Source organism: Phoenix dactylifera, chromosome 9 (genome assembly GCF_051530095.1).
Source record: "Phoenix dactylifera cultivar Ajwa chromosome 9, Ajwa_hap1_PhDact_Kaust_v1.1, whole genome shotgun sequence".
NCBI lineage: Eukaryota > Viridiplantae > Streptophyta > Magnoliopsida > Arecales > Arecaceae > Phoenix > Phoenix dactylifera.
Window position 1 is genome coordinate 2,740,094 of NC_143198.1, and position 14,583 is coordinate 2,754,676.

The window sequence follows — 14,583 nt, forward strand, 5'->3', positions numbered from 1 at the left end:
GGCTTGTGTTCCAAAACCAGAAGCTTTCAAGCCCATTGGTCTTAGAAGGAGAGAACGGTAGGGCTCCAATTACTGTTTGGGCGTTTTGGGCCTGAATCATAATGCATTGCATTTGAGGCACAAAATTTCTTCATCTTGTTCTAATTGATTTCTTTTTTCAAATGCACAGAAGTATTGTGTTTCCACTTGATCAGTTTTCGTTTCTATTTTGCCATCGGTACTAAGAGACCGTTAATATCTGCCCATTATAGATAGGCCTAGTAAATGAGGCTCGCTGCAACAGAGATGGGAGGGCAAAATTAGAGACTACTCCTATCCCACGGGGGACTAGACAATTGAAGACAGAGCAGGGATTTCTCTACTCTCTGGGATGAGATTTGACTAAAAGAGATTGGCTAAACCTGATCAGTTTAAAGCGTTCGGATGAAGGGGTTGCTCTCTCCGATATTATTTTACCCATCCATCCGAGACGCAAAAGTTGCATGCATGTCAAAAGACTTGCGAGACCTGTCCTCAAAGAGCTGGGTTGTTTCCAGTTACACACCATCAAATGACTTGACAATCCTACTTAGAAGCAACTTTTCTTTTCTCCTCTACTTGTACTCCGTTTGCTGCTGCTTTTTAACAAAAGCCGGGTGGTATTGCCTCCCTTATTGACATCAATAAAAAAACAAAGGATTTTATGATTAAACAATACCTCGACCGGTACTCATCCACAAGTGCTATAACCGTGACCAGGGTTCAGACCAGCTGCTAAAATTGGTCCGATGGTTTCAGATAATGCCGGGCCCAGCCACCATTCTTCTCAGATGAAACGTTTGATTGCTTGCCGCGGTTGAGGAACAACTTTTGTTTGGTAATTATCCAAACATGCAGTAATGCAAGTAAAAAGCCCTGCCTAACTGCATGCTGAAGACTTTTAATGAACAATCATTGGAATAACCGCACAAACCAAAGAATTGGTCAATCCCATTAGGAATGTACTGTAGAGCAAGAGGAACATATTACTCCCATGACTTCGTCAATATCTGGGCCAATTATTGCAAAATCTTGACGCAGAATAATCTTAAGGAACATCAGAAAGCACATGGAAAAAAAAAAAGAAAGCAACTCTTGAACTCGAATCTAGCCAGTGAGAGCTGATGCTCCTGATATGATCTCGATGAGCTCCGTCGTAATTGATGCTTGACGGGTCCTTTGGATAGGTTTTAAAAAGGGTGGTGTCAGCACTCCAGTTTTGCAATCAAAACTGTAAACTTGGGGGGAAGAGAGAGAGAGAGAGAGAGAGAGAGAGAGAGAGAGAGAGAGAGAGAGACCTGTTATAAGTGAGGGTGAGGCGGTCAAGCATTTCGCCAGCATTCCTGCTGGAGCTATCCATGGCCGACATTCTTGCTCCCAATTCACTGCATGCATTTTCCAGGACAGCATTGAACATAACCTGCCACAACAGGGATCTTTAGAATCCAAGTAGCACAGTCACGACACAACTAATGCATGACTAGTCATCACCAATGGATCATGTAGAACTTAACAGAGTACAGCAAGCAAGCTTACAACATAAATGATCCGAGAGCTAATAGTAAACTCTTAAGAATCATTTCTGACAGAAAAATTCAGTACAGGCTCGCTAGAAAAAACTGTACCAACGACATGCACATTTTCAAACCTTTCAAAATTAGTCACTGAATATACAGCCATTTTGCTTCTCTCTAGATATAGGACACTGATGAAAACCCAAAACTTTGCCACCAAATGACGAAGCAAAATAGGCAAGAAAATCTCTCCGGCAGCCAAAGGTATATTGACCATTTATATGTCCAACAATCAACATAGCATCTAATTTGGCCTAAATATTTCCATATCCTTCCTGCTTGGCCCAAGCGGGCTTGTCTCACTGCACAGATCTCCAAAATCAGCTATTACAAAGATTGGCCTTCCTCTCTAATCACGACATATAAATTCCATGGTAGCAACAAACCCTTCTATGCTAGAAGCAGCATTAAAGTTGATGCTCATTATTTCTTTTGGTGGTGGTCTTCAATATACCCAAATACTCTTCCAGTTACTTATGCTAAATTTGCTATTGTAGACCCTGCTTCTAATACCTGCCATTTGATTCTTCAGACAGTCATTGACTTTTCCCACCTTTGTTCCTAAAAGTACCAGCATATCTATCCTTCAGCAAGGGGAGATCGCAACATAGCTGACTTAGCATTACCCATTTTCATAATATGACTACGCCACTCCTAACATTTTTCACATCCACCGCCCAATCCAATAGAACCCATTTTGAACAGCTTCTCTTAAACTAATTTAAATTTCTGAAAAACCAGATTCTAAACATCATCATCCTTGTCCTTGTATGAGCCTAGGAGATGACTGAAACAGTTCTATACAAAATGAAAAGAGATGAACTATAAGATGCATTTTATATAATGTATAATGCTTAAGCTTGTGAAGAGATAAGGCATACACAAGAGAACTGGAACTCTGCTAGATTCTGAAGCACTTCAGCTTTCGATTCACCCCCTTCTATTTCATATGAGTCCAAATCACCAAGCTTACCACCTGATTCTGACTCTCTCTCCGCTACCTGCATGCAGTATGAAGTATAGCATTTATCTTTGCTCAATTATGTTAGGGTTAAGATGTGTGAAAGCAGTAACAAAGAAAGCTCCAATCACCGCAGGAGATAGTATGGTTGAAACTGTTGGAAGAAATGAGACGACAGAATGGAACTTGTTAAAAACGATCCTCAAGGCCTCATATTCAACATTCTTTAGAATATCATCAGCAAGAACAGAAACCTGACAACAGACAATGAGAAGATGGCCAACAAGAAGAAAGAAATTTTAGCAACACATTTGTAGTCATAAGTGTTTCAGATTTATCGTGCATTTATATTACAGGGCTATATTGTCAGTTACCAAAAGCTATCTCAAAGCATGCACATCATAAAATGTCAAGAACCAAAATGACTAAAAAGAATATTGCCGAGTTTCCATAAAGAATAAGGTAGCAACGAACTTTCTGGGAGGGAAAAAAATGCAACCTCCAATGGGAAAAGCTAATTTTCGAGCTTTTTCCTGAAATGATATACTAAGCTTCTTTTATTTGAATTATCACTGCATGACCTTAGGACCATCTACAGTTTTTGGAGTTGACAACCTCGTTAAAGTTAACATCCTCCCAAGGTTCACAGGACAATACCACTATGGAGGACAATACCAAGTGTCAGTGCACCCAGAACCAAATCCCGTACTGCATGCACCGACATTGCCCCAACATGGTACCGGTATAGGATCCACAATTGAGATTGCGAGCCTTGCATGTTTCTATTTCTTAAGAGAGAGCAAAATTTGGATTGACAAATATATGCCGGTGTTGAATGACCAAGCTTAGCAATGGTATCCTGGATTTCAGGTTAGGCTTAAGCGGCTCAGCCTTTCCACCCAAACTACACATTAAGTTCTCTTTTTTTTTCTTGAGAAGAGAAAACTACGCATTGAGTTCAAATGTCTAATCGGCAAATTTCAATTGTCAAGCATATGCCAAGCTTAAATAGGCCCAAGCTCAGTTATTGGCTTTTTAGTTGGATCTGGGCATCTAATATATGGGACCTGTTTGAGCCAGGCTCACACCATCTTATTTTTCACCTCCCTGGTCTTGCATGTAATTGGAATATCTAATGCCACCAAAAGTGAATTTGTGACTTAGAACATTTCTTTTCAAAAGAACAAATTTTCAACACAAGGAAACCACGAAAAATGGAACATCCCATGTGAAGATATAGTAAAATGAAAATATCAAGGCAATGATAATGCATTATCATTCTATGACAAAACCTAGATGTAGCAACCTAACAAGACAAGAATCAAAATAATGCAAATTCTACAAATTTCTTGCAACATAATAATCATAATCAGTACACTGACCTGAGTATAATTTAGCGGATTCTTCTGCAACTCAGTTATGGTCATCTCAATGCTACTCTTTGAGTCACGTACCATTTGAACCTTCCCTTTTTCTCCCAATAAAACATATCTTGTTTCTTTTTCAGGACCTAATAGCAAAACACAAAAAAACTGAGAATAAAGTTATCATAAAAAAAGAAGCTACCAAAGCATACAATTATCTTCACAGTACCGGAAATCAATTTGTAAAGAGACTTGCTGATTTTGACTGATGTAGAATTGATGCCCCCACAAAGACCTTTGTCAGAGGTGATAGTCACAATAACATTCTTCTTCACATCAACACCTGGATTGCAACATGGCATAGTGAAAACATTTAACTAGGAAGAAATCACAAGAGAACAAGTCAAATAATCACTTAATGAACGTAAAAAGCAAGAACGAAAACAACTGATGCCACGATAGCAGACTTGGAAAAGGAAATTGTCATGAAGAAGAGAGCAAGATATGAATCTCCAGCTAGATAAAAGAAAAGTGAGCAAGCCTTTATCGTAATACTATTATGGTTCGACAATATATCATCCTATTTGACCTCAAAAAATGTCAAACATTACAATCAAACAACAGGGAAAAGTTAACTTAAATTGCAGAATATCCAAACAAATCAAACATGTAGGTTCATGTAGCATTTATGCCTGCAGCTGTCTAGAAGTTCCGAGCAAGCTGTCCAAGATAGATTCTGACTGCCATATGATGAATGGTCTAGGGCATATAGTGTGAGAAAGAGCCAGACAAACATACAGTGTCATATGGTTAAATTAGGTCATTTTGTTATCACATTGGAAATTTGGAATGCAGGAGCTGAATTTCATTAGTAGCTACCCTATTCTTTGTATTGTTCAGCAATGTTTTGGTGAAAGAAGAAACAAAATATGATTGAACCTCAGTAATTCCATAGGAAGGTAGAAATGGTAAAGCAAACAGATTGGCGGTCCAAGAAGACGGCAAGGAGTTTTATGAGTTGGGTCCAAAATTGAAACATCCCTTTTCCATTCTTTCAAAAAATCTGAAATTGCCCATAAATATAATGAAGTAAAGAGTCCTGAGTTTCTACCTTTTGAACTTTCGAGCTCATCTCCTACCAATTGTAACTACCAGTTTCCTTGCAATTATGGACATTATTTAAAATAAGAGAATCTTATGACTGCCAATAACTTATTTCTGATAAGACTGAAACTTCTTCCTCAACATTGTAACTTGGTTTATGCAACAAAAATTTGTTGTTAATAACTCAAAAGCCAACACTAATAAAGAGATTAGAGGGTTTAGAAGTTTGCACTAAATAAAAGCTAATAAAGAGAAGAACGAGAACTTATTTGATGCTTCCAGACACCTTTGCTTCCATATCCATAAAACATGAGAAGCAAAAATGAGTAGAAAATATGACCATTGGTTTTGATAATAGAGAAGATAAATGGAGAGGAAAGGCAGAGCAGAGAGAAGGTGAAGAAAGGAGAAGAGGGGGTTGGTGTTGTGGAGTGTAATGGGGCATCTCAAACCACAATCAAACTAATCAGTGGCATGCTATGCATGTGATTATATTTTCTAAGAGAAGAAACGGGTGAGACCCATTTGAATAAATTATAAGCACTGGAGGAGCAAGCTTGAACCTTCGATCTCATGGTTAACAAACACATGCTCTAACCATTTACCTACCCTGGCCAAATGAGTTGAAAAATGCCCAGATGCAGGGCATGCAAACAGAATGGCAAAATGCAAATACAAAGTTAGAGGGATGGAAAGCATGCAAAGACAAACATGCCTCACTAGCAGGTATATGTCAGGAGAGGTGGCATTATTGTTAGGATAATAGATACACATTAAAATAAAACACTAAAGCCTTTCTCCTATCACAAATATTTGGTTGTTTGGAGAGCTGATCAAAGCTTCCCACATTACCGATCCTATTTTCCCTAAACATTAATATTCCATTATTTCCAATAAGATTATTTATTTGTAGGAAAAGAAAAAAATTGTGGCAAGGAGGAGGGAAGCATTTGTGAAAAAAAAAAAATAACTGCATCAAAAAAAAAAGATGTTAAAACCTCTAAAAGCATCTGCCCGTTGGAAAAATGGAAGTGAGAAACATACTAGGGGTATCCCCAAGAAGTGCAGTAAAAGGCTGCCACAGGCCACGTGAATTTTCAGTTCTCGACTGAACGGCCCGTAACTTCGATGCCGCAACCATTTTCATAGCCTTTGTAATCTTTTGAATATTCTTAACACTTTTCATCCGGTTTCTGACTGCAAGGCACAAATAGAAACATACACAATTAAATGGCCCATAGTCAGTCCTATAAAAGCATGATCTAACTATGTAGAAGGGGAAAATGCAGTAATCAAGAATCACAGGGTTCTCACCTACTTGAGTTGAAATGGATCGAGTGCCTAACGGGCTCAAGTCTCTGAAATACAGCTTCATGTTACTATTGTGAAAAAGCATATAATAAAAATAATAATAATAACCAAGCAACGGTCCACAGTAGATCAATTAAGATTGACTAGACTAATGAAATTTGAATAGAGATAATCATGACAATAATATGAACAAATCATGAAGTTTTATAAGGAACAAAAAAAATCAATGCTGACCAAGTCTACCAAAAAATTTGCACCATCATTTTAAGAATTTGTTAGCATTCAAGGAATATTACACCTCATATATACTAATTGAACCTTCATCTTTCTGCTACATTTGTCCATGCTAACATTCACGTAGTGTAGTTGATGGAACTTAGAACTATAAAAGTTGATAATGAAATAGTGGATAGAAACAAGACCTAACACTCAAAGGCTCAAACGGTCATCCTGCATAGCAACATTAACCCTATCAATGTGTAAATTTACTTGCTCATTCCAACCCCACTACATGTGTGCTTCCCCCCTTGTTTACTTCACATTAGCAAACTGTATTTGTTCTTTTGACAGTTGACTATTGAGAGGAAAAGGAAAAAATAAAAGGAAGTTTGTGCTTGCTCACCATTGAGACAATAAAACTTTCAAGATTCATTTCTTTATGATAATTTGTCACCTTGATTTCATTCTATTTTCAATCATAAAGTATGACTCCACAATATTTTATCGAAACAACTAAGACCATAGTTATCAAGACTCAATGATCAAAACACTATACCCACAACTCTAAAAGTATACAAGTTGACCAACACTTTCAAAAATAAAGTAAAGAGGGAGAGAGCTAAGAATCAATAGGCATTAAGCTGAAAAGATCTCAGAAGTCTCAGAAAGGGTGAACGAGTGAAAATTCACATAAAATCTCTAAAGGAAAGAGCCAGAATAAGATTCGCATCTTTGGTAAGGACATTCTTGTATCTCTTAGCCTCCATTGACTAACAACAATATCTACCACGTCAACTTTATTAACAAAAAACTACCGCTGGAGGTACACATAGGAAGCTTTTGAATTATTCTTCGATTCAAACATCAAATTTCTGTGATTCTTTGTGTAATGGAGCATAAACATGTTGACAATGGAGTCACACCCATCAAAGTTGGCATCTAAGCTTCTTGGAGAGTGGTTGCCCAAAAACCAGTGGACCAGCAGCATTATTTTGAAAAAAAAAAAAAAAAAAAACCAAATGCCACTTAAGAGTTGATTTCAAATAATATCAAAAGTGAGAAATGAGCAAGGCCTTCCCTTTCATTATGTGTGGAAATGGATCCAGTATCTCACCCAGGCAGCCTCTTAATAAAACATCCTATTCCAAAAATATGGATATCGATCTTTATATAAAAAGATAACGTGGTTCAGCGGCATCAAACATCTCATAAATCAGCTCGATGGGATGAAAAAATAGTTTTAATAGAGTCGATTGGTGTTCGTGCCAATCAGTTTCCTTTACCCAGCGCTTACAAAAAAAAGAACAACAAACAAAAACAAATCGTCTCCTACTACTTCCGTGGTTCGTTATATAACCATTTGATTTGGGCTAGATGCTAAAAATTCTCCATTAATCAAGTCATGACCAAGTCAATCAATCAAGAACTATTTCATCTCGCAAGCAAAAGATCTATATCAAAACGAAGCATTAAGAAAACTTCTAAGGATCTCTCTCTAATAAACTCCAAACAATTCCGAAATCTCACGGAGACCAAGGGCGAATCAATGTGATCTTACTCCGAGAGCATCGCGGATCGAGCGGCAGTAGAAGGATTGGGTGAGATGGGCGAGAGGAGGAAGCGCCTCCCCTCTCTTCTCAGAGCCGCCATCGCCATCGCTGCCGCAAAGATGAGGTCTTCTCTGAAACCCTAGAAAGCGCCTGCCGCCGGGAGAGGGGCCGATAAGGAGAGCCCGCGACCTCGGATCAAATGACCTGCCTGCGTCCTCCTGCGGGCTTTAATTTTCACCGGAAAGTGATGGACACCGTAACGGTGCGGTCCATCATAGGTCCGTGGTGCGACAGCCGTTGGATTTGGATCTGAAGGAAATCAACTCATTCGTCATTCCATAGCCGTCTGATTTTCTTATACATTTAGATGCCTATCCAAATCATTGCAATTGGCGGATGAGATGCACCTGAGCCCGAAGGAGGCAGTAAAATGGCTGTCATCCTCTTTTTTTCTTATTTCCATCTTTTATTATTAAAATTTTCCAGAGTATTAAACTGAGCTGCAATCAGCTCAACTAAGGACAAGTAATAGGCTAATAGCTGCAGAGCGGAACTTTACTCTGAGTATATTTTTGTTTTTATATTCTATTTGATATTACTGTAATTTTTTATTTTCAATTTTGTTTATCTGTGTTGAATAAAAAAAACCAGGCTTGTCAATATATGTATCTACAAAAAAAGACTAAATACACATGTATCTACAAAAAAGTGGACTAATTTCAAAACTAAGGAAGGCTACAAAGTTGTGGTAGTGGAGACTACTGAAAGAGGACTATAAATGTCCTGCAATTGAGAAAAGCTCAAAAGCTGTAACAAGTAAACTTTCGATTTTGTTTGAATAAATTTGAAATTGATAGATGAGTTAGCATGTTATCGTCATTATTGTTGGTATTTGTGTAACCTATTTTAGGAAATTTCATATGAAAATAGAAAGTAATAATGAATTGCCTACTTGGGAAACAATATTCAAGCATGGATTAGCTAGATAGCATCCATGCCAATAATGGAGACAAATAGATGCATTGTATATGATATAATTAGGCCTAGGTTTTGGGTTTTAAGTATAGGTTAACCTATGCTTCCGAACATATCCAATTCTGATAACGTGTTACGTAGAAATTTACCCTTATTGCTTTTCTATCCATAGTAATTTTATCTCACAACGTACACGAAATATAGAACTTTATTATTTGAGCTAGTTTTGCTTAGCTTTGTCGATTGCGGAGAATGAGCAGATGGCATACCATTGTTGGATAAGTTAAGAATAAGTTTATAAATGATTATTTAGATCCAATAAAATATTAAAGTGATTTTGACTAGCCCCATATCTATAATATTTTTTACTTTTTCTTTACATATTTATATGATAACTATTATATGATCTACTATTGACTATTTTTTGGGGAGATATACTGTCAGGTCAAACTCCAAACAAATCAGCTTAAATACTAACATGCCACTATCAACTCAATTGAAGTCGCCCCAAATCACATCAGCGATAGCCGGGCCAAGTTCTATGGGCTAAAATTCCGAGTTCTCCGCATCCCGGACCCTTGGTTCTCCCTGGGCTTTAATCCGCATTTCCAACCCTCTTTCGGTCAGTTTGCCGCCGTTTCATTCCACGCCCGCTCCGGCTCTCGAGGAAGGCCAGGAGTTGATCCCGACGTTGATCGGGACTCCGGCGACTCGCTTTCTCCAGTCACGGCTTCTCATAACTACAGGTTGGAATTATTTCCGGTGTTTCAGCTGTAGACTTCGATCGATTGGGAATCGATCCGAGGGCGATGATGGCGGCATTGATAAATCTGTTTCAATCAGATTTTTCATAACCACTGGTTGTGCTAATCTTCTCTTTCAATCAGGTTTTTGAATAGCGGTATTGATAAATTTGTTTAATCGGGGCGTAAATGAAAAATAACCATGAATTATCTATTTTTAGAAAGTTTGTAAGAAAAAATTACGAATAAATTTTGGAATGTATAGAAGTTGTTGATTTCTTAATGTTTGTAAACTACAAACCTTTAGAGATACTCTAGGTTTTTTTATTTTTCATTTTTATCAAAGGGCAAAATAGGATTCATTTTTTCATGAAAAGAATTAATTCTACGAGTATAATAAACTATCATTATAAAATAGCACCGAGTTCTGTCCTCGTGGTTGCGTATTACTTAACCAATTAAAAGGTTATGGTTTTGATCCTAGATTTAAGAGATATTTAGATATATTTTTTCTACTGTATATCCGGATCCTTATCAGAAAAATTCTCAAAATCTGAATCTGGCAATATATATATATATATATATATATATATATATATATATATCCAGATTCAGATTCAGATCCAACTGTTACGGTCAGATATTATTCGACCCGTTTTCAGCCCTAGTGTCTCAATCATTTAGAAAGGTCTTTTCTATTTGGTGGTAGCTATATCAAAGATTTTTCTAGAATCAATATGCTTCATGAATTTTAAATTCTTTTCACGCTCAATGGATATCTCCTGAGCTATTATCAGTTTACTTTTTTCTGTGCCCTCCAAGAAAATATGAGAAGAAAATTTTATGTAAATTATCTATTGATTTGAGTTCTCTTATATGTTGTTGCATTGTTTTCAATTAATAGGTGTTTAGTAGTTCATGAAACTAATCAAGAAGATGTTACATGCTACAGTTTAGTATAGTGAAATCATGGAACTAAGCAGAATTGCCAAATGAAATGACAATGGATCAGTTTTTAATGAGTGATTTAAGAAGAAGTAGAGAATAAGATGTTTGTGGAGTCCGCCATTATGGAGCGACGACTTCATTCAGACCTTTTGATGCTTTCCTACACTTCATAGATGGATGGAGCGTAGACCAGTATTCTCATGGTCATATCAAAACCATTGGACCATACATGATGCAATCTTTTATCTTGGTTTGCTTTAGATAAAACCTTAAAGAAAAGTTAATACATTGGCAGTAATCGTTTAGCGATCACACTGTCATAAAACTAATATGTATCTGCATGGCTCTGGGATTGGAAACTAGACATTACACACTGGTTTATAATTCATCCTCTTTGTGCCCACCTTTGAGTCACTGTAGTCACAAAACTAGACTCCAATTTTGGTCATAACCCAGGATATGCCAATGACTTGCATATAACTCAACTGTCCATTGTTGATCCCCCATATGTTCAACTCTCTTCATTAACTTTATCATGGTTTTGAGTTGATAACACCTGCTCTCCAAAATTTTCTTTCCTGTTTCTCTCCTCTTTGTACTTATTTCATTATATTGAAATATGTGGTGGACTCTTCCACCATTTTGCTCAAAAAAAAAAAAAAAGGAAAAGAAAGACAGCTCCTGGTTCAGATGTTCTTCAACAGCGAAAGATGATTTAGTAATATCTCTTCTAGTAGCCTAAGTGATCCATTCATTATCTTCATATCTTTATGTTTGAGTTAACCCCTTATTTCATGCTTAATGATATCTTTCAATCTCTGACTTTTTGTATTTTACCTTTGCCATAAAGGTAAAATATAGGACATGAACAATGCAGCCGGCTCTGCTTCACTTTGTATTTCATCAATTGCCAAATCCTTTGGTCCTTTGACCAGTGTTTTTATTAACATGAGAAACTAGTCTGTATGATCGTGTATGGTTGGAAATGTTGAATTTAGCATCCCTGCAATTACCAGTGGATATCTTTTATGAACAGGTTAGAATGAATGGGCTAACAATCTGAACGTTGCTATCCTAGTTGGATATGTGATACTTGCAGGACATGAAGCTCATTGTGCTCTTACCTTCATTCACTAGCTGTCACATGCCTGTCCAAGATATAGGTGGAGAAGAAATGTCGACAAAACTAGCTGCAAGCGGTCACTGGTTTTTAGGCTTTGCATGGGTCTTATTTTGGCTTTAAATAGGGCTGAAAACAAGTTGAAATGGCCTGCTAATAGCCAAAATATCATGGAAATTCTAAAGAGCAGATTTGTCACTTTTAGCGTTTTGGATTGAAATAAGGATGAATTAGCCAGTCTGCAGGATAAATTTTCTTTTTGTTTTGTCTTTTTTTTTTTGCAGAAAGAATTTCCCAGATTCAGAGGCATTCTGCATGTCATTCAGACCTTTTACTAACTGTTATAAGTCTGGAGGGACTCAAAGTAGGCAGCATAGAACAGCTCAAGCTATTCTGTTTCATGCATAGAGTTTCGCACTTTAAGGAGTGTTTGTTAAACTTGTGACCCCTGAAAGAAACGTCAAAGAAAGTCAGTCCTCTTCTTACAAGATTTAGTGGCCTACACCTTCTCTAAGCAATTTGATTCGTGAATTGGAGATAATTTGCACATGAAAGTCTCCACATTTTTACTTCAGATATCTGCTGTAACTGCTGACTGTCACCATATCACACTATTATCTGGCTCTTATTTCATACACCGTTTTTTTGGGAAGTATCCCTGCTAACATATTTGCTTTGATTGGACATCTAAGACGATCTGTCATTGGGGTGAGATTATCTAATCCAAGTAATTTGGGAATGGTACACCTGTTGATTGATACTCTTATTAAACACTTAAGTGTGTGGGAATATTGATAATCATTTTTTTTGATTGGTTTAGATCTTTATTTCTTTAAATGACTGTTTTGGAACATTTTTAAATCATTTTATTTTATATTTCTTTGGTTGACTACATGTTCTGCTGTTCCAAGTGTCTTGATTGATGCTTTAGCCTTCACTAGGGTGTCTTTCTGATCCTACTTTGACAGGAGCAATGTAAGTAAATGAGAAATATATTTTCTCATATGCAGGCTCATTTGTTTTAATGATTTTTTTTCTAAGAAGTCCTATTTCTCATTTCCCAAAGCCATCTTCTTTGTAGCTGTAGTTATTCTTAACAGGACTGTAAGTATGGATAAGTCTTGCCTATTTTATGAAAACTACTTGAGCTTGATTGCTCCTGAATTCACTTGTTATTTTTGACTGCATAACCTCAAAGTTGCTCTTTAATGGGTAATTTATCTTTACAGCTACAACTGCATTATCCTTTCCAGATTCAAGCCTGTTGGAGTTAAACATGAGAGTTGGTAATCTGTCCTATTTTATTGTACCATGTTTTTGCTCAAAAAAATCTTGTCATATTGTGCTCTTCAGCTTAACTGTCATTTAATTTCTTTAACAATCTTTCACATTACCATATCTACTATTTTGCTACTGATGTTTAGGCGTACTCTGGCCTCATATATTTTGTTACATGATAGAAATGTTGCCATGTCCCACTCTACTTGTGGCTCACTGATTTATTATGCACACTCTTGTCTGTAGAAGAACTCATAATTAACTTAAACACTGAAGTTCCTAACTTTAAATTACCCATTCTTGTTCAACAGTCAAAGAGGAGCCCTCTTGCTTGTATTTCCTTGGTAAAAATTATGTAGTGATCTAATTTCACCATTGGTTCCTATGCAAGGGGAAGCAATTTCACGTGATTTGTGATCAAATCCAGTGGGAAGTTTCCAGGATGATGGAAACCTGAGACAGTATTTGAGAATGGAAGATCCCATGGGTGGGGACCTTATGCTAGCCAATCAATAAATAGCTCATGGTTCCTAAGGTTGCTGCTCATAACCACAAAGACCTAATGTATTTTGACCAGCTAAAAGCTTTAAATCATATTGGGTTACTCTGAACCACCTAGTCCCATTTCTCTGACCCCTCTTATCTATGACCAAATTATAACTCTCCTCTGTAAACTTAAAATTACATGAAAGATAGATACATGAAGATTTCCAAATACTGTATTTTGTGAATGGTAAATGACTAGAGGCTTGACAATGTCATGTGCATCCTAGACGGATAAGAACATGTAGTCATGGAGATACCAAGCCTTAGCTCTTCTTATGAATGGAAGGAAGGCTTAGCTCAAGCCTCAAGGTCTGAGATTCTGAGGTTCGTAGAGCAACATTTAGTGAATTTATTCCAAGCCTAGCTCCTTTTTCTTTGTTTCACCTTTTTGACCCTCCTAACTTTAAGAAAGGAAAGGGAGACCTCTTACTGCTTTCTATCAAGTATGTATGTCCAAAGATGCAGCATATTATCAGATTCTAATTTTAATCACCCCATAATATACCTTATTTCACCATCGCACAAGTAAAAGCCAGAATGCACAAGGATCCAAATAAATGGAGCGGGTGCAAGAAAATTCTAAACAAACCTAAGTTGATAACATATTAAAACTTTTAAAACTCTGAGATATAAATATTTCTCTTTTTTATTTTCTTTTCTGGTAGTTAAATATCTCCCCATGTTAAAATATAGTTGCAGGCACACTAACATATAAATATACCCCATATTCCTTTTCTTGCAACCTGTATGAATCAACTTTTCTTCTTCCTTAAACCAACTTTATGTTTCTTTAGCAAAGCTTTGCTTTGTTTAGTTTGATTTCCAGCACCTTCTTTTATACACTAAAAGAGAGAATTAGACTACTGTCCAGA

General features: G+C 36.9%; 1 protein-coding gene across 1 annotated transcript; it reads right to left on the reverse strand.

Moving 5' to 3' along the window:
- Positions 1-939: 939 nt before the first annotated feature.
- LOC103704469 (ATP synthase subunit gamma, mitochondrial-like) lies at positions 940-8,316 on the reverse strand. The gene is made up of 9 exons (XM_039115771.2): positions 8,110-8,316; positions 6,336-6,379; positions 6,066-6,218; positions 4,147-4,260; positions 3,936-4,063; positions 2,685-2,807; positions 2,474-2,593; positions 1,317-1,438; positions 940-1,195 (listed from the first exon to the last, which is right to left on the reverse strand). The coding sequence occupies exons 1-9, from the start codon at positions 8,205-8,207 to the stop codon at positions 1,126-1,128; spliced, it is 972 nt and encodes a 323-aa protein (XP_038971699.1). The 5' UTR covers positions 8,208-8,316; the 3' UTR covers positions 940-1,125.
- Positions 8,317-14,583: the final 6,267 nt, after the last annotated feature.